A 20,068-nucleotide genomic window follows, 5' to 3' on the forward strand; every position below is an offset into this window, starting at 1 on the left:
TGATGCCGCGGGAGGTGATTGGGGCGGAGAGCGCGCTCTTCCCCCCCCGCCGGTAACGGCGCTGAGGGCCCGGCGATGCAGGTGAAGCTGGGCGGAGCGGGCGGCGGGCGGCTGGGGACGCTGGTGGGCCTGGGCAGGAGCGGGGCCGCCGCCCTGGCGCTGCCGGGCTGCCTGCTCTACACGCGGAGCGGCTCGGCGCCCCACCTCACCCGCGACACCCTGCAGGCGGTCGGCGGCGTCCCCGCCGTGGCCCAGCTCCCGCTGCCCGCCCTGTGAGTAACCGCGGCCCGGGGGGCGGGGGCTCCGTGGGGCGCGGCCGGCCCCCCCCGCGGCGCTGCCGGGCGGGGCGGGGGCAGGCGGGCTTCTCGCGTTCCCCGGAATGTCGAAAGTCGGTTGCCCCGTTGTTGCTTCCCCGTCGAAGGGAGGCGCGGGGACTTGGTAGGAGGCAGGTGAAGGTAAGGGACCTAGAGAGAGGGCTGCGTAATTTTTGAGTGTTTCGGCCAAACCCGGCTTTAGAAGCAGCCAACTCAAAACCACTGGGGTATAAGTGGTAGCTGAAAGTTAAAATTAACACCATAAAGCTTGTTTGAAGCTCTCCCCTCCCAGTCTTGTGTAGTTGTTGAGTGGTGCACGTTAGTAATGCAACCCGGAAAGTCACAGTGTGTCTTCATGCTCTCCAGCACGAAGTCGCTAGTCAATGTGGGTGAAAGCTCAGCCTTTTTGTCACAGAATTATGAATGCCCCTGTTTTTAAGCTGTGATTCTTGAGCTCTGGGTCTCTGGCGTTTAGTTCCCACTGTCCCTGCTTTGCTGCTTGATAGCCGGATGGTAACTGTCCGTGCCTAAACCAATTCAAGTTCAGACAATGCCTAAGTATGGGAACAGAAGCCTTAGTTATGAAACCATCAATCTTTCTTGACAGTTATTTGCATAGTTAATGTGTTTCTGTATTTGGATGCAGGGCAGAAATTCACGATGTCCTGGAAGAGTATAAAGAAGGAGCTGCAAAATTTATAGGTAAAGTGTGTGTGTGTTTGCTTGTGTGTCTGGAGAGGTAACACAGGTGGATCCCACTGGTGCATTTTTAGGCAGTACAGTAGGCATAGGCTTTCCACATTTAGGCATTTTCTCGCTCAAAGTGGCACTAAGGAAGACTTGAAATAGTATGTTTTCACTAGTATGGCCAGAAATCCTTCAAATGGGCTACAAAAATATGTAATTTTGCATTATTTCTCTTTTTATGCACCCAGCCTTCTCCTTGGGGGGCTTCAGTATTGACTGGGATGGGCATAGACCAAAAGTTGAGACTAGAACTAAAGAGAGGTTTTACTGCAGCCCTCAGTCACTGCTGTGACTGAATCTTGCCAGGTGCAATTCTTGACTTCTTTTGATGAGGAGAACTAGAAATTCTCATGAAAACGGCCTTCCCCATACAGCTGTTCAGATATGTTTCCCGAGAGGATCTGCTCAAGCCGGCTTTTTTGATTCTCGTAAAAATAGTTGGTTTCATCTAAAGATTTCCAACAGAAAATCTTCATCCAGTATGAAGAATAAACAGGCAAAGCACCCCACATCAAGTCAGTCTCAGCTGGTGGACACTTCAGCCTCTGAGAATATGTTAGGGCAAGAACCCATGTTGAATTTGTGGGGCTTTGAGGAAGTAAAGCAGAAGGTGAAGCAGCTCATTTTTCCCTTGTTCTTTGTTCCTGTCAGTTTAGCAGTCAGACTGTACTTGCTCCCTGTATTTGCCTTCAATTTTTCCATGTTAAAGAGTCAGTTTGGGGAATAAACTCAGTTTTACTTATGGATAGTCAAATGCAAACCAGTTAACATTGCTATGGCCCTAGGCTACCGCACCAAGCCTTTGTGATCTTCATCAGTCACTGTACTCCATTCTTGAAGCAGTTCCCAAATGAAATCTTTGTCTTAACATCTTGGTGATAAGAACGAGTAAAGCAGCAGTTCCTGTGTTTGTGACTATCCTGGGTTTTTCCTCTGGTTGTTATAACAGATCAGTAATAGCCTGACCACGTGCATTATGCAGCCAGGATTGCTGTGGTCAGGCTCGTGGGGAAGGAACCTGCATGCAGGGTTAGCATCTTGTGTCAGTATCTGTATCACGGCCTGTATTTATATCTGGGGAGGTAGCTCAGAGAACTGTGGGATGATCAGCCAAGTCAGCAAGCTTCTTTGGGATGCCTTGTTTGGCTGCGTGTCTCGGGCTACACTGGGTATAGGGTAAATTCTGTTGAAGTGATGGCAATGACTTTAATTTCTATAATTTACAGACTGTTCTTTGCGTATGAAATCTAGCAGACTTTGCAAGAAAAAGATGTCTGAGTTGCTAATGCTTGTATCAAAGCTGAGGTATTTTCATGAATGTTTTGGGTGTGCCAGTTGCACATATATTATGAATGTATAAAATAATGTAAATTATTATAATTTTCTTAAATGTTTAAACATTTTTATCCTATACAGAGAGACCAAGGTTTTTTTTGTTTGCTTTGTTTCTAAAAAACATATCAAAATTTTGGACATGATAAGCAAAGTTATGGCTTGGATTTCCAAAGGAAATTTGTGCTCAACTTTCAGTAAACTTTAACTGCTTTGGGGCTACTTGTTGTTTCAAGAAAAGTTGAAAATCTCTTTATCTGAAACTTCTTGGAGGCTTCACCAACTTCAGTGACTATCTGTGACGAGAAAACCGTATGTCATTGAGACATACTGTCTAGCTTTCTGACATCTAAAACCTCCAATCTGGCAGGGATGATAAATTTCTCATTTGTGTAGCTGATCTGTTCTCTCACTATGCCTTATCCTGCCGTAAGAATCTAGGCTTGAGGTTGTTGCTTGGTTTAGATTGTGTCAAATGTCAGATGTCTCCAGTGTGTCAGTTGAGCGGTCAAGTGAGTCAACTGTTGGGTCTGGCAAATTTTAGTAGCAGGAGTATTAAGCAAGAAGAAACACAAATAAATCTCCAAGGAGCTATGTAGGCTGCAGAACTAAAGGGTATTATATGATGATTTGTTCTGATTCTGCGCTCTCTTCCCTGCAGCTAGTAGAGCTGGGGAAAAAGTCTGCCACCTTTGGTGCTGAGTGATCAGATGAACAGTATTTTCTTTGCCAATAATGGATGTACTTGTGTGTGGGAAAATACCCTGTTTCCTTTTGCAGATTTACAAACCACATCTTTGCATTAGCTTTGTTTTGTTTCATAAAGCTACTCTGTGTCTGTCGCTCTGATCCCAGGTATGCCAGACGCAGTGCTGTACTGCTCCCTTCACGACCCGGTCACTCCCTGTCCATCTGGCTACAACACTAACAAGGTACAGTGACTGCAAAGACTTGAAAGGGTCCACTTCCAAGTTCCCAAAAGAAAGCTGCCAGTCCTCCTCTCATCTGTGTGGGTGTGCTTAGACAGCCACAAGATTTTTTTTATGCTTTATAGAAAAATAAGTCTTTGCACAAAAGAAGAATGTCATTTATTGCTCATACCTCCAACTAAGTAAAGCTGGATGTTTTCTTACTTGGCAGTGCATTCCCTGAGCAGTTCTTGAGCAGCTAAGTGGTAATTCAGGTAGAAAGGAAAGCTCTAGACTCCCGTGCTGTTGCAATTAATACGGTAGTAAAAGAAATAACATATGTTTTAGCTTACATGCTTTAGCTTAGGGTGATGCCACTGATAAGCAATAAACCTGAACCCCTGCGTGTGTATTCATGGTCTGCTTCAGGCCCACAAAGGGGGAGAACTTGCTATTTCTGCAGGAAGGTGGCTCAGCAATCCAGGAGTGCATAGTGTTGCAGATGTTTGTGCGTTGCACCCCACAGGCACTCATGTTCCCCATGCAATCCACACGGTACCTGCTGCCTGCCACAGCTTTGGCCTGGAGGGGCCACTCCTGGCACCTGCTCACGTACGGTCAGTCCCAAGGCCTGATTGGACATGGTCACATTTGATGAAAGGTCACTGAATGACAGAGGATGGTAGCTACTGCCATCCAACTATCCGTGTTTATTCCTTGCTGCTGGGAACCAGGCTGAGTCCCATCTCTCTGCAGGGAAGGAATTCCCTGGAGCTTGTTTCACCATTGTGCAGCTATGAGATGATAGCAGCGATCTAAGCCTCGGTTCGGTGTTGCAGGTTTGATTTGGATTTTTTTTTTTTTTTTTGGAACCTGGTGAAGATTTTTGTCACCTTGTTGCAAGGCCTTCTGCAGCTAGATCCCTGCTGACAAGCACTTGTGAAAGCTTTTTGAAAGCAATGGGACAGAAAACTGGATTCTGTGCCAGAAAGCCTGGCATAGGCTGGATTAAAATAAACATGGGGGTTAACGCTCAGTTCTCTAAGCTGCATGGCTATTTTATTTATTAAAGCAGTTTTTTTTTTCTGGAGTGCAGAATGAAGGTAACTAGACTTGATTACACTCCGTGCCCTTTGGCTCAAACAGTTCTGACTTTCCTTTGCCTGTCTTCACCAGCTGTTCCTTGATGCTCTCCCATAAGAGGCAGCAGGTACTAACTGGCCAACATGCAGGCTGTATGTCGTTCTGCAGCAGCTGTGTTCCAGTTATTCTGCAGGTACTAATTTGGGATCTCCCTCCTTTGGAGTTGCTTTTTTTTTTTTTTTTTTTTTTAATAATGGGAGATTTACTAAAATGTTATTACTTTGGAGACTTCTGTCTGTTTCTTTGTTGCTCAAATTTAGTGAAATTGGCTGATGGGGCCAAAAGTAAACAGGAGGGATGAATTGACAGATGGATGACAGACATATAATGTATTTGCACAATACTTTTGTTTTTTTGCGGGGACCAGACCAAAAAAAAAAAAAAATTCTCATATTTTTAACATCAACTGATCAAATTCAATTTGTGAATTAATATGCATGAGAACTGCACCGCTTAATCTGTCTGTCTGGCATAGGCTAGGAGAACGTGTTTAAACCCTCAAGCCCCAAAAAGTTGCCATAACACAGCAAGCTGTAAGCTATTTGATAGCTGAAAACTGTTCCTCATTTAAAAAAGCACTAACGGAGTTGTGGATGAAAAGAACTAACTTCTAAAGGGTTCAAGCCCAATACTTAGCCTACTTTACCCCTTCACAATTTTGGAGCAGCAGCGTCACAAGTCTAACGACAGTACAACAAAAGCATCTGCCAAGCTGCATCCACAGGTTAATTACAGATCCTGCAGAATAGGATGAAACATGGTAGCATGCATAGTTGCCGTGACTGCAGTAACATTTTATGAATCTGAACATTTAGTGAATTGAATGGTAACATCTGCTAGCCCGGAGGTGTTCAGGTAACATAACCTCTCTGTGCAGGTGCTTTTGTCCTGCTTTAAAATCTTATGGGGGTAGCATGGAGTAACAATGGAAGATGGGGGGCCCATGAATGCACACAGAATGGAAAGTGTGTGAAGAGACTGAGAAGACTCTGTGAAATCCTAACGAGTATCTGCCGTTTCTTATGTTGGCTCAGTTTGAAAGCTGTGTATTTCTTTTGTGCTTGGTATTTCAATCCCTTCTTAAGTGGCTGGATTTGAGATATAAAATAACACTGGATTCTAAGATTAAGTTGTCCAACAACCTTTTGTATTCTTCCCAGTGTGCTGTGTGGTTTATATATGCATCTGTATTCACATGGGTGGTATGAATTCACTGTTTGGAAGAGGAAATAGTTTCATGGGTTTGCACTGCGTACAGAAAACTAATGAACTGTATTTCCCATTGCATCCTTTGCTGTCTTTCATGAGGTGACAACATAAGTTTGATGGGAATGAAATCTTTTCTTTTTAATTTTTTTTTCCAATTGTGCTGTTAATTTGTGTGATGATAGGTCAGCTGCTATATCTCAGAGACTTCAAAACATGTGGTGAGTGTGACTGTTTCACCAAAGAGTATCCCAGAAATCCCAATTCACTTGTTTATCTTCATTCACTTATCGTGCCAGGTGCAGGTGATTATCTGAGCCGTGGTCCTGGAGAACTTATCTATGAAGACCATTCCAGTATCTGGTGTTTCACCAGACCAATTCCTTCTCTCCTTTGACCCTTAAGATTTGTTAACCTTTGCAACTAACGTTTATCCCTATTCTTCCTTGACAGACAGTGTCCCTGTGGGGAAACTCAGGGCGCATGGAAATGACAGCTTCCAAGTTCATGGACATACAGCGAGCCATCCAGCCAGACTGGTTCCAGTGCATCTCTGATGGAGACACCATCTCTGGGGAAGTTGGTAGAAAAAGGGCCAAGAAGTCTGTGGATAGGTCACTTTCTTTCCTGGACGTATGCCTTCAGCTGCTAGAAAAATCGCCGGTAAGGCCCCCAAAATACTGGGGCAATAGCACCATAGCTGCTTTTTGGTCTGTGCTGCATCCTGGGCCAGTTCCAGGATGTGATTTAGTAGGAAATTGTGTCACACACATGTATTGGAGAATGCCCAGGTGATAGCCATGGATGAGGTATAACCAGTAGCACAGTCAGTTTTTCTTCTGCCACTCTGTTCTTTTAATAACTTGCCTCCTGCAGCAGGATACCCATTTTTACTCATTGAGAACTATGGGGTTTTAAATTTTTCTTCTGCTTTTGAACTGTAGTGCATTTCTTTCACTTACCTTCATACAATGTGTATAATACATGGGCAAAGTAGGATCTTCTCATTCAGATTCAGAACCCCCACCTTTTTGCTCTGAAGTTCTCTCAGTTCCGAGTGAGGGAGGACTTGTTAGAATTTGCCAGTGCTATTCTTTATTTCTTCCAGCAGCTTTGAAACTTCCCTTCCTTTTGGTGAAAGGAGACATACTGTCTGAGTCTGTACCTCAAAGGAAAAGGGGTGATGGGAGCTGATACCGGTATCCCCTGGAGGGCAATTTGTTGTGAGAGCTGGTGTCTGACAGCCAGGAGAATGGCACCTGCTTTTTATTCTGTGCTGACACATGTAGAGCTGAGGGGCCATCTCTAAAAAGTTGTGTGGAAAGGTGATCTGTGGTTATTGCCCTCTGTAGGGGGGTGGGAAGGATGACACCAAAATTCTCTGTGAGTTAGTGTCAAGGTAAGGAGCAGAATCTTGTCTCTCCTAATGCTGTTTCTACTTTACACTTGGACTTCAGAGTGTTGTGTAGGGAATAGTCTTAAATGGGATGAAATGTTATGGCTCTGGCAAGCTCCTGGGAACGCGAGGCTTAAGTAGCAGGCATCTGGAGTCTGGGCTGTGAGATACCTTGTGTGTCTTTGGCAGAGCACGCTCTAACATTTGTAGCTTTCTCCTGGGCCAGGAACTACAAGGAAGTGTAATGTTTGGGGCAATTGAAGGTGGAGATATCCTGGAAGAGAGGCTCAGATCAGCCAGGGAGACTGCCAAGCGACCTGTGGGTGGCTTTCTGCTAGATGGCTTCCAGGGATGTGCCATGGCCAAGGAGACCAAGTTGAAACTGATAGCTTCTGTCACAGCAGAGCTGCCAGAGGATAAACCGAGGTAAGTTGTGTGGGCAACACCTGAAGAAGTCCATCTGTCCTATTATGAGGAGTGTCTGCAGGCTGCTGTGCAGTATTACTGTAGGAAATACTGCATTGCACAGCGCTGTGTGTGTGACAGGCTGCATAAATTCTACCGCTGTCGGGCTGCAGTCTTCAGCCCTTGTTTCAGTTTTTAGCTGCAGCTGGCACCATGCTGTGCTCATGCAGTGGGTTTGAGTACTCCCCACATTTGGAGAATAATCAAGATTTTGGTTCAAGTCATCTTTACTTGTTTTTTTAGGAATAATTACAGGTAGGATATGTCTGGGCTGCTTGCATTTGGCCTCTGAGGCCAGGGTTTACTTGAAGTTCAGCTCAAACGAGAAAGTTATTACCAACCTGTTTTACAGGGAGCTCTTCTCAGAAAAAGTATCATGTTTCCAGTTTTCTCTGAATCTGAACTGGAGGAGAGCAGAGGGTGGTGCTGACAGAACCAGCCAGTGCTTACATGATCTCATGGCAGCCAGCTGTGACCTCGTACCTGAGGCACTGAGCCTGTGGACTACCAGAAGTGGTACAGCCTGGCTCAAAACAATTGTATTTTCTGCTTGGACTGGCATAGTGTGGGGATTGTTGTGTATTCTGTTGTTAGTTATGCCCATCAGATCCATGCCAGAGACTGGACAGGAGTGGCAACGTTCTTGACTCTTACAAATGATTAATAGTAACTCAAGACTTCCAGAAAATGTGTGCTGATATTTGCTAGTGGTTCAGAAGTGAAGGGGTTCCTTAGCATGGGGTTGAGCTTGCAGACTTTTGCATGGGTTGCTCTTACACGAGCAGCTGCCACAAAGTAGCATGGGTGGTTTTTATATTGTTTCCTGAAGGGTGTGGCTCAGACCCAGTTGTCTGTCTGTAGCTGTGCTGCCCTCTGCTAGCTGAGCATTGCTCTGACCTAATGATGTTCAAAAGGAAATTAAATGCGAAAGCATGTGTCTGGTGTTGCAGATTGTTCATGCTTAGCGGTGCCTGGGGTTTGAATTTTCCTGACAATTAGAAGGCTTGCTGTGTTGTTGCCATCCTGTCTGGTTGAGCTACTTAAAAGATCTCCTGGGACCATTAGAGTCCAATCTGCTCACCTAACCTTAGTGGCTACCAGTGCATCTGCCTCATCTATCAAATAGTTTGCTTGTCTGGTTAAGACAAGTGTTTCTAACCTCTTTGTAGGAAGAAAGCTGGTTAGCCCTAGAGGGTCTTGTAAGTACCTCAAGTGAATTTCAGACAATCCTGTTTTCATCATTGCCATTCCGTCTGGGGATTTTGTTTTGCAGCTGTGTTCTACTGCCTTATGAAATTCTCTAGAATATAAACACTTTGTGCTTCACCCAAGAAGTGACTGCTTTTTGTGTGATGGTGAAATGATCTTATGAATGCACTCTTTAGAGTCCTTTCATGTACCTAAGGATGCTGAAGTATCTTGGTAATATTTATTTATCTTTTCAATAGCATCAGAACCCTTGCAAGAACAAATGTTTGTCTTTACCTGTGCAAAGATAAATTTTAGTGAGGGTTTTGATCATATATGCAGAGTTACTGTTTTAACTATTGTGTATAATTTTCTCCCTGCCATCAGAGCCTGAAACAAGACACTCATGCTGTAAACTTCTCTTGTCCTTATTTTGTGCTCATCAATTTAATTGGAGTACTTAGAAAAGTGACTAAAAATGGCACCTTGTCACTTCATTTATCAGCCCCTGTGTCTTTTCCTAATTATCTGTTTAGATCATTGCCCTACATTAGCTTCTGCTGCTGTCAGCCCAGCCATGCACCTGCAGGAGAGCAGGCACTGCTCCATTCTCTTCTGCTTCTCCCACCCTCAGGGAAGTTGCCAGCTAAATTTGGCTAACAGCAGGATCTCTATTACCATTGATGGCAATCCAGCTGGGCTCTTCCTGGCTCTTAATGCCATGTCCCAGGAGATGTTACAGCCCAAGTTTCTGGGTAAATAATTTGAACAGGTAGAGTGTAAAGAGGAGGGAAGAATAAAGCAAGGAACTTCCTTCTTTCCAAAGACATTCCTCATTACTGCATTCTCTTCCAAGCAGTTCTCCAAGTGCTGGATGATGTGTCTGTCACCTGAAGGCCTTGTATCTTTGACCAGCCACCTACTGCTGCCTCTGCTGCTCTTGATCAAGTCTTTTTAGACTGTCTCCTAAATAGTTACCAAGCAAAGGGGTCCGTGTGTCTGGAAACTGGTAGTTCCCTGAGGCACCAACATGACCAAGGAAAATATTTGTTCTATGGCACAGATGTTAGGTGAATTTTGAATCTAAGTGTATTTGTGTGTGAAAGAAACCAAATCACTTCAAACATAATGAACAAAATGAGGGGTTTCCACGGTAAATGAGGGATTATTGCTGTCTTCCAGGTGGCAGATAAAGAAAAACCTGCCATGTACTGGATAGGTTGGAGTGGGGAAATGGAAGTATACAGGATTCTGAGTGATGACCATTGTACCCACTTGCCTACTGGTTAGCAGTTGCAGGGATAAGCTACACGTGCTGCACATGCATCTTTTCCTTCAGGTACCTGCCTGCTTCTACTCAGAATATTCTAGATTTGTCATCTTGTGTGTCTCTTACAGAATCATCCATGGTGTAGGCAAACCAGATGAGGTGCTTGAGTGCATTGAAAGGGGAGTAGACATTTTTGAGAGCTTCTTTCCCTTCCAAGTGACAGAACGAGGCTGTGCCTTGGTTTTCAGTTATGACTGCCATCCAGATCCTGAAGCAGCAGGTAGGCTTCTTGATAGTCATTGTAATTTTTACTGTGTCAGCCAGTACTGTGGCAAGCATAATACAAGCTTTAGAGGAATCTGTATTTGAGTGTTTTGTTCCTGAAATAAGTGCAGTAACCACTGGAAAAACTGGGATTCCACTGGCAAGTGTTGCCTTTGAAGGTGGGGTATTTTGGTGTGAAACTTGTTGAGATGAATTTGGGGCCTCAACCTAGGATCTGAATGTCTGACTAGCCAAAATGTGCTCCAGTATTTCTTAAACACTTACTGAATAGAGGGGTTTTAGTTTGACACCATTGACAAATTTTCTGTTACTGCTAGCAGTGGAGGCTGGATAAAGTGAAGGCTGGAAGTGGAGATCTAAAATACTTGATCTCTAGAATTAACTGAATATGAGTTTGTTTTAATAATATATGTTTTAAAGTCCCTCTTTCTAGCTGACAAAAGTTAGGAATCCCATTTCTTTGGGCAACTTTCCTCTCTCTCCTTGTATTCATCAGTTCATATCAAAACAAAAAGGCGATGTTCATAACTCATTACCTCATTACGCTGTGAGATGAGAGCATGTGTATCACCCATTAAAGCATCTATCAAATGTGTTTCAAGTAGTGGTTTTGTTTTGGCCTATTAAATGTTTTTAATATAGAAAAACGTTTTACATTTTTCCTCCTGGGTAGAACCTAGCGGCTTTTCATGCCTGGATAATTCAAAACCAGCTGAATAGAACAGAACATCTTGTCTCTTTGTGCTTACTGCTATTTTTTTAACCCTTCTCTTTGTTGTTCTTTACCTTCTTTGACCTTATTCTTAAATCATATTACTCTGGGTAAGGACAATCTCTTTGTTCTATGTCTGTTTAACTCTCAGTTGACATGGATTGTGCAGACAGTAATACTGAGGTTTCCAGATACATCTCCTGCTTAAGAACAAACCTAAAAATGCAAACCTACAAAATTGTGGACCGATTTTTTTATTTTTAAGATAGACTGCTGAAAAGTCAGATGTGGAATCTAAATCTTCTGCATTAGTGCTATCAGCCTCTTTGATTCCAGTTGTTTTTTGTTTTGTTATTTTATTTTTTTTTTAAAAGAAGGCATCTAAATTTCTCGGCCTGGTGACAGCATGGAAAGTAGAATGATTGAATGCAGATGAGTTGCCTGTCTACTCTAACAAAATCTCAATAAAATCAGTTTGTTCAGGTGATTGCATTCTATTCAGCGTGCAGTTCAGACTGGAAATATTTTTGGCATTTTATTAAGAATTCAGCTCAGTGGAGCAGCAAGAAGTTACACTGTTGTTTCACTTCTAACTCTTCATTACACTTAGTAGATTAGTTCTCAATTGTCTCTTGCTGGTTTAAACATCTAAAATTGTATTTTTGTTAACTTACCTATGATAATTAAAGAAAAATAGTTGTTTACTGTAGGAAAGAGGTGGAAGCTCATGGCAGGATTTTTCATCTGGCAAGAGAGTAGCAGAAATACGTACTGTAAGGTTGCTACCTTTCCTCTGCCCTTGCTGTCTGTTCATAAATGTCTGTTGTCTTTTTATTTAAAGCAGCTTTAAAACAAAATGGGGCCCAGAACTTGGAGAAGAATGGTGCTGAAGATGACCAGGATGAAATCTCGAAAGCTGACCCAGAAATGACACCATTTGAGATATTTCTGAAGGACAAAAGGTACGTGAGCTTGTGAGGAGGGTACCTGCAGCTGTATCACTAAATATGATGGTTTTGTCCTCTGTATTTAATTGCATGTGGTCAGCAGCTGGATGGGAGACTTCATAAAACATGGTGTTGAAGACAGTACTTCTGGACATTAAATGGAGAATGTTGGACAAGCGTTCTAGCTTGTCAGGCAACAGTGTGTGACCTAAAGCCAGGGATTTTCCAATCATTTATCCAGCAGACATACTGTGGTCATAACTGTGTTCCAGCTGAAAGACAGTAGGTTCACAAAGGTTGTCTGGGGATCATTTTAGTTTTCTGCATCTAAATTGTGTCATCTTGGGATGCTAGATTTTATTTAAACTATGGAGAGCCTCCGCTTTCAGACGTGGTTTGGGCAGCTGCGGAGCAATTCTGCAATTTCTAGATACTTAACAAAAACTTTGGCCAGTGTTACCACCTGTCCTTCCTTCTTTTTTCCACAGCTACCGCTAGGCTGTCTGAGTAGACACCTGTGTTGCTTTGCTCCATCCTCTCTCCACTTTGTGAGGACAGTGCATCTCACAGTAGAGGGAATACTGTCACGTGAACAGTAGAACCAGTAAATTCTTGTTTCTCATAGCTTCCTTCTTCATAGACTGGGTGATAGTGAGGCATGTCCTGCACTGCAGCCTTTCTGTCAGAGAAGACACAGATAACTCTCTCTGCTGTTAGCTATGACGTAGTCAGTTATTCTCTGACTTAGATGTGTGTCCTTTTGGTGCTGTAGTGAGTTCTGGTGTGATATTTGGAGTCCTTTGTGCCAGTGGTGCTGGTCTTAGATGTCAAGACATTTTACAGCAGCTGGGTTCAGGCCCTCAGGACTTCAAGGCACAGGTCTCTGCAAAAGGCCGTGTAGTATCTGGATACCCTTTATTGCTTGAATGGGTGGTCTTACCTTTGATGTTATCCAACATTGCTTCCTCCTTAGATACCAAGATGATTTTGGTCCTTTGCTGGAAGGATGTACCTGTTACTGTTGTCAGAGACACACTCGCGCCTACATCCATCACCTCCTCGTGACCAATGAGCTGTTGGCTGGTGTCCTGCTCATGATGCACAACTTCCAGCACTACTTCAGTTTCTTCAGTGCCATACGGGATGCCTTAAGAAACAATGAACTGGATCAGCTGAAAAAGTGTGTCTTCAGGCAGGTGCTTCAAGGCCCAGCAAACGCAAAGCCAGGCTGGTGAGTTCAGAGAGGACAGAGGATGTTGCAGGTTACATCCTTATCCAGTGGGACTGTGTAACTTGGACTGGCAGCAGGGTCACGTGGACCTTTTAGTAGTAAAATGCCTTCCTTCCTGGAGGGAACTGAAAGAGACATTTGAAGAAGATCTCACTTCCTGATGGGGAAGGAGGATCTTACTCAGATGTCTCTTTCAGTTAATTGGCTTGGTACATTCTTGAGGTATGGAAGAGCCTAAACAGCTCACAAGGCCAGTATGCATAGATTTGTTTTCAGTTACTCATGGTTGCTCTTCCATGTGGAAGGACAATTCAACAATTCTACTGAACTTGTGATTAAAGAAGAAGCAGGACATTAAATGAATCCAGCTGCCTGGAGGCTCAGCAGCTGTTTGGGACATACCCAATGGATATTACAGGTAGTTATTTTCTAGAAAATCCTGGTGGTGTGGTTGTCCCATCATGCAGCTCCTTGATGAGAGATCCTGCCTCAGTCTAACACACTGTTTCTTGTGGCCACTGCCAGAATCTCTGCCTCTGAAAAGAACTGACTGGAAGTGCTGCTGTGTTCGGTGTCACAAGGGACGGTACGTGTACTTTTCTCTCGGGCTGCCTGCAGTGCAGAATGTTCTCTGGGCCAGGAGGAGGCCCTGCACCTCAGCCTGGCCTTGAAAACCCCTGCCTCGGGAGTCCCATCTGTGACATTAGAGCCAGAAAGAAGTCCATGTTCTGCTATAGAGTTTTGGGGTTTTTTTTGATCCTACCCTTTCACCTGTATGGACTAAGGTTTCACTCCCATGCTAGCATGTGGATGATAATGACTCTGTCATTCTCCCCAGCTGTCCTAGCACTGGTCAAATAGCAGGCTACACAGATGTCAGTGTGAGATGGAGCTGTGGAAGTGATGTATCACAGGAAAAGGTGTTTAGAAAAGTCTTGTGGCTCCTTGTTTTAAAAATATGACTCTGTTATGTCGCATTCCTCTTACTAGGTTTTTTTTTATGCTCCCTTACCTTGGAATCCTGGATTTATTCATTTTCTGTTACAAAGCAACAATAAAAAAAATTTATTATTCATTACACTGACTCCTCAATGTGTGACAGAGGTGGTGTACCAGAGACCTTGAGTGCAGTGCTCATAGAAGATGTCTCCTTGAAAGTTGACCTGGCAGCCTGGTGGACAGTGACTCATCTAGGAGTAGGATCCTCACAGAGCAAGGGTCCAAATAATTTGCTTCAAAAGAATGCCATAAGAGACCTGGAAGTGTTAAACACACCTGCCTGTCCCTCTCCACGTAAGAACTCTACTACCTGAATTAAGCTTAAAAAAATACTACAGTTAAAGTTTCTGGCCTCAAAGCAATAAAGGATTAATCTGCAGTTTGCTTTTCTTCACCATTTCTTTAATGTTTTAACATTTTAATATCTTGCTTCAGAATGACTATCATAGAGTATAAGGAGTTTTTAGCTTCCCTGTCAGCATTCCGAGTGCATCCCTATCTCCCTGGGAAGCTACACAATGGTGTCGGAGTCCGTCCTACCATTCCAGCCTTATCTACTGTGTTGCACTAACTGCATTTATGTTCCACAGGATCCTAAAGAAATGATGCCAAAGCGGCTTTACTGTTGTCCTTAAACAGAAATTACGGGTAATAGTTCAGCCACAGAAACTACATAAAACGCCGGACTGATATCCTCACTTCAAAAAATACCTTATGGTTAATGTTGATGCAGCATTGGGAAACTTGGAGATAGTGTCCTGGACATACAGCGTGAGGTAGAAGGTCTGCCTGTCTTAAAGGGCAGGGAGTTTTAATGAAACAAGAACATTTTATGCTTCTTTCAAGAGGAATGCAGGATAGGATGGTAATGTTGGGACCTTGCAATGCCTGTTTCTGCAGTGTCTGTTTCTATAATGTTGCAAGTGTCAGTGCGAAACCTTAGGGGAGGTGACAGTGATTATTTAAAACTTCTCATTCACTGACACCTTCATAGTCACATACTCACCATCACCAAAATGCACGAGTCAGCCCAACACTCGGGCACCAAGATGCTTGTGTCCAAGAGGCCTGTCGGGGATGCTCTGGGAAGACACAGTGAATATGGGATGCTAACTACTGTGTCCTCCTTGCATTGCCTGCATTCTTAGGTTGGTAGCCTTACTGCTGGTTGTCATGGTTTGAGCCTGGTTGGCAGCCCAACACCACACAGCCGCTCACTCCTCCCTTCTCTTCCAGCGATGAGAATCTTGAATCCCAGGCTTGGGATTCAAGATAGGACCAGGAGGGCAAATCACCCGTTATGGTCACAGGCAAAAGGCAGACTCGTTAGGGGAAGAAAAAAAAGAACATACATTTATTACAGACACTAACAACACATAACAGACTAGGACAGTGAGAAGCATTGCCACATTTTGAGAACACCTTCCCCCCACCCCTCCCTTCTTCCCGGGCTCAGCTCTGCTCCCGATATCTCTACCTCCTCCCCCAGTGGCGCAGGGGCAGGGAATGGGGGGTGCAGTCAGTGCTGCCACTTCCTTCATCTTCGGTGAGGGGAGTGTCTGGAACTTGTTCCTCCTGCTCCATCGTGGTCCCCCTCTCACAGGAGACAGTCCTCCACAAGCTTTCTCTGACATGAATTCCTCCCATGGGCCGCAGCGTTCCCCACACTGCTCCGTCATGGGTCACTAACTTCCTCTGACTGGATTCCCTCCCACGGCTGCAGCCCTTCCCGAGCTGCTCCGGCGTGGGACTCCCCCGCATGCTGCAATCCTCCCAGCACCGAATTACAGCAGCGGGGCTGCCTTTTCCCATGAGACCCCGGCCTTCTTCGGGCACAGAACCTTGATCAGGCAAGCAGAAGCCACAGGCCATAAATCAATGTCTGCTCCACCGTAGATCTTCATGGGTGGCAGCGGGGGGGCTGCCCTGCCGTCTCACCACAGGATACAGGGGGGTTTCTGCTCCGGCACACCTCCCCCCTCCTTTCTTCCTCCGTTCCCCCACTGACCTTGGTGTTCACGCAGCTGCAGCAACTCCTCCTCACCAGTCCAACTGCTCCTCACCACGTCCCTTCTTAAATACGTTATCGCAGAGGCGCAGCCGATTGGCTCAGTTTCCCAAACAGACGTGGAGCTGACGTGGAGCTGGGGGAGCTTCGAGAAGCTTCTCACAGGGGGCCACCCCTATAGCCCCCTCCCCTGCCACCAAAAAACTCCACCACTCACTCAACCCAGGACAGTAGCTGTACTGGGATCTTGGTGACCTGCTAAGCTAAGTGCCTATAACACGCCAACCATCAATAACCCTTCTGTTTTTCCTTCTGGCCTTCCAGTCTTCCCGTATTGCTGTGTTCATTCTCCAGTCATACTGATCAAGCTTTACTGTTAGGGTTCCCTGCTTAGCTTGTATGTGTGTGCATCTGCCTGCCAGAGCTGCACAAAGTGAACAATAGGGCAAAATTTGACCAGTTACATCTGCTCATTATCTAACGAACACCGTAACGAACTGCACTAACCCTGAAACAACCTTAACTTGATGTATGTACACAAGTTTTCAATCTATCTGTCAGTCCCAGCTCACATTGTAAAAAGTAAGCAACATTTTTCATGGTGACTTAGAAAGATTTGTATTTTATTTCCAAGCAGGGATATAATTTCTTTCAAAAACAGACTTCTTGCCCTAATATGGGGAAGAAAACTACATGAAGAAAACAAAACTTTTCTTGGAGAAGTGGAAATTGAAATGACTAAGGAGTGGAAAAATTTCTGTGCTAAATTAACTTTACTTAGCACAGAAGACTGCAAAAACATCCTTGACTGCCATCCATCCCCAAATGGCAAAATACAAAAGAGCAGAGCAGCATACAAAAGAGATGGTGTGTTACAAAAACATTAGACCCTTGAATGTCTTCCCCTTAGACACTTTTAATGTGGCCTTTCCCTTGATAAAGAAAAATCTTTCATACTCTTTTTTTTTTCTGATGAGAATAAGTGGCAGGGCCATATGTTAAATGCTAAGTCTTGTGCCTTTCTGGCCACTTCATCAGTATGCTGCTCAGTAACTTACTCCTTTCAAAGCTGTTTTAACATTGCAGACTCTTTGGCAGGTTCAAAGGTACGCTTTAAAATGTGTTAAGGAAAAAAAAAATAATCTAATGGGTTTATCACAAAAATGTTTTCTCCTTTCCTTCAGGTATGTAATTTCTTTCCCCACACATTCACCCACCCCATCCATCCTCTAAATTACTAGGGATACACTGTCCATGACAGGTTCTGTCAAGCCTTGTCTGACAGTTTCTGGGTCTGCCCTTTTGTGGCTCAGCAGGATTGCAGGAGCTGCCCAAGACTAGAAGTATTCCAGCAAGGTGTCTAATTTATTTCTACATCTCTTAGGTCCAGAGGGCTTTCAGATAATGGAGTTTTTATGCATAGAAAAACCGGTTCCAGGTACGTTTCAGAGGTGCTTTTGAGTATCGGATAGCTATTTTTTCTTCCTGAGCCCTGTTGATTTTTGATTCATAACCTGAGTTGGCAGGCGAAGGGCCCCAATAAAATGTTTAAACCTTCCTCTCAGTAATTTCAGAGAGGTTTCCTCTGTGATATGGAGGACATGCACAGAATAGATGACGGTGCAGGCCAGTTTAATGGTCTTATTTGTCGTACTCAGGGGTCATCTACCTATTTCTCTAGGGACCTCTTTTCTGGTAATGGACCACTTGTGTCTTCAGACTATTAAAGATGTTCAAGCACACGTTACTGTCCTTCCTTAAGCACGTTCCGTAGGCACGATAAGACTTTTCAAACAAAAGAGAATGAAGTTAAATCCCTTTGAGAAGTTGGATCCAGATGGGCAAAGTTGGTGCCAGCACAAAAGCATCTTCCTGCAGCAAAATGCTCGTTTCCCTGTTGGTGCTGCCACTGGGAATGGCTCTGCCAGAGCACAGAGTCTCCTCCCTGGTGGCATATTGGCTGGGAAAGGCAAATCCTTCCCTGCCTCGCAGTGAGGCAGGTGATGATGGACTGCCCGGTTCCTGCTACATCTGTCTGTACAATTTAATTAGACTGGTCAGATGAAAGTACAACACGGTGGGATTCTCTGTTGTGCTTCTGCCATGCCTTCTCCAGCTCCGGGCCTTGCTCACTCCCCATCATTTCAACAACTTCAGAGAAAGCCTCCTCTGCTGAGCAGCTCTTTGTGTGTCCGGACATCTTGCAGAGCTCTTTGGGAAGCAGGTTTGGATGAGAAGGGGTTATCTGGTTAACCAGGGTTATTTCAAACTTCAGCCTGAATATTTAAGAAGCTATGTAGTGGGGACAGGGCCATATGTGAAGAAATGATAACTAGAGGTGTCTGGATCTGCCAGGCATCTGAGGATTAGCCAGATTCCTGCCTTCCCTATCCCCCTGCTACTGTGTAAAGTGTTTTCTGGTCAAGGGGATGGCCAGTGCACTGGGAAATTCATGCCTGTGGCTCTACAGGACAAGGTATATCTCACCCGTTTGTACCTGCAAAACAGGTTGATTTGCAGATTGGTGGACAAGAAAAGATCTAAAAACTACAACCCGTAGATGTAATGGCCCACCACAGATTTCCAAAAAAGGAACGAGTGGTTTTAAGGTCCTTGGCCAGAGTTCCTGTAGTCATTCCAGCGCTCTGTGTGCGTGACACCTTTGGCTCTTGCATTGACTGCTTTTCTGAGGTACCATACATGTATTGCAAAACATGACATGAAGGTGGCTTTGTAGCAATGCATTGTGCTCGTTGCTCCCTCCTTCCACAGGAGAACGACTGGTTTGCCTTTAGGTGAGGTAATCGGGGGAGATATTGAAGTGACGTAGCTAACATCTTGCAGGAAGTCAGCAGAGGTTACAAATCTGTCCTGAGCTTTTTACACTGTGCTTCCCAGGCTGAAATGGAACCATCTACAACGTAATGTCAAATTTAATGCTACTATGTGCCGAAAAACAGCTGAGGAAACCAGCCCTGAGGAAAGCCAGATGCTTTCCTCAGATGAAGCTGAGTGAACTGGGATGGGAGAGAACCCAGAGCCTGGCAGGCAGCCGAAGCCTTCAAAGGGATGCAGCATCTTCGAGGAAGGGAGCAGGAGATGGAGCATCTGGGAGGAAGGAGCATAGGCAAACAAGATGATTAGAATTTGGCAAGGCCAGCAAAGAAAGGAGTGGGAGCTGTGCAGTATGCCCACGTGTAGCATTGCCAACATCAAGCTGCAGACGACACCGGCATGTGCCTTTTTACATCCCTTGTTTCATGCATGCCTTGAGGAGGAAGAAGCATTCTGTTGTTGTTCAGGAAGTTTAGCAGTGGCTGCTACACCCCTGCTCACAAAGGCAAAAGGCTACAGAGTAATGCTGGTGGCCTTCGCACCGGAGGCTGAGGGGGGACTGAGTGCTAGACTCGCCCCCGATAGCTGGCTCCCCTGTTCCCCTCGGCCAGTGCCATCACAGATATTCAAGGGAATCCTACAGCATTAACGATCTGCCCGTCTCCCTCTGCCTATCCCCCACAGACAGGCAGAAATGCTGCCGCCTCTCAGCTGAGGCATAGCAAGATGAGCAGCCCGCCTGCACCACAGCCCTTCTGCCGTGGCACAGGGTGGCAGGGAGAAGTGTAAGGTTCCATAGTAACTGTGCTTCCGTCCAGTGAAAAGTAGCCTTTATTTGTGCTGTTCACCATGCTCACAGCTGTGGGTTAAAACGTATTAAAACTGACAAGAGTCCCCAGGGCAGGGAACCAGAAAGGTCTCCCCCACATTGCCAAACTTACAGCAGCCTGGTGCTTGTCTCGCTGAGAGGCTTAAATTATTATACTAAAATTAATTTTTAATTATGTTAGTTTTCTTTGGCTCTAGGGGTTTTCTTCTTCTTTGCCTCACATTTTCAGAGGCATTCAGCGACGAGATGAGAC

The 20,068-nt window shown here is 44.8% G+C and overlaps 1 protein-coding gene across 2 annotated transcripts; it reads left to right on the forward strand.

The window, feature by feature from the left end:
* The first annotated feature begins 14 nt into the window (after window positions 1-14).
* Window positions 15-14,522, forward strand: QTRT2 (queuine tRNA-ribosyltransferase accessory subunit 2). 2 transcript variants are annotated; one of them, XM_042788923.1, is made up of 8 exons: window positions 15-272; window positions 961-1,016; window positions 3,249-3,325; window positions 6,104-6,313; window positions 7,273-7,472; window positions 10,098-10,249; window positions 11,808-11,928; window positions 12,887-14,522. In XM_042788923.1, exons 1-8 carry the CDS (start codon window positions 76-78, stop codon window positions 13,146-13,148), a joined length of 1,275 nt encoding a protein of 424 aa, XP_042644857.1. In that variant the 5' UTR covers window positions 15-75; the 3' UTR covers window positions 13,149-14,522. The 2 variants fall into 2 exon arrangements, with proteins under 2 accessions (XP_042644857.1, XP_042644858.1); XM_042788924.1 differs by having other exon boundaries at window positions 11,811-11,928.
* The last annotated feature ends 5,546 nt before the right edge of the window (window positions 14,523-20,068 follow it).

Source organism: Tyto alba, unplaced genomic scaffold, assembly GCF_018691265.1.
Source record: "Tyto alba isolate M040663 unplaced genomic scaffold, T.alba_DEE_v4.0 Super-Scaffold_14, whole genome shotgun sequence".
NCBI classification, from domain to species: Eukaryota; Metazoa; Chordata; class Aves; order Strigiformes; family Tytonidae; genus Tyto; species Tyto alba.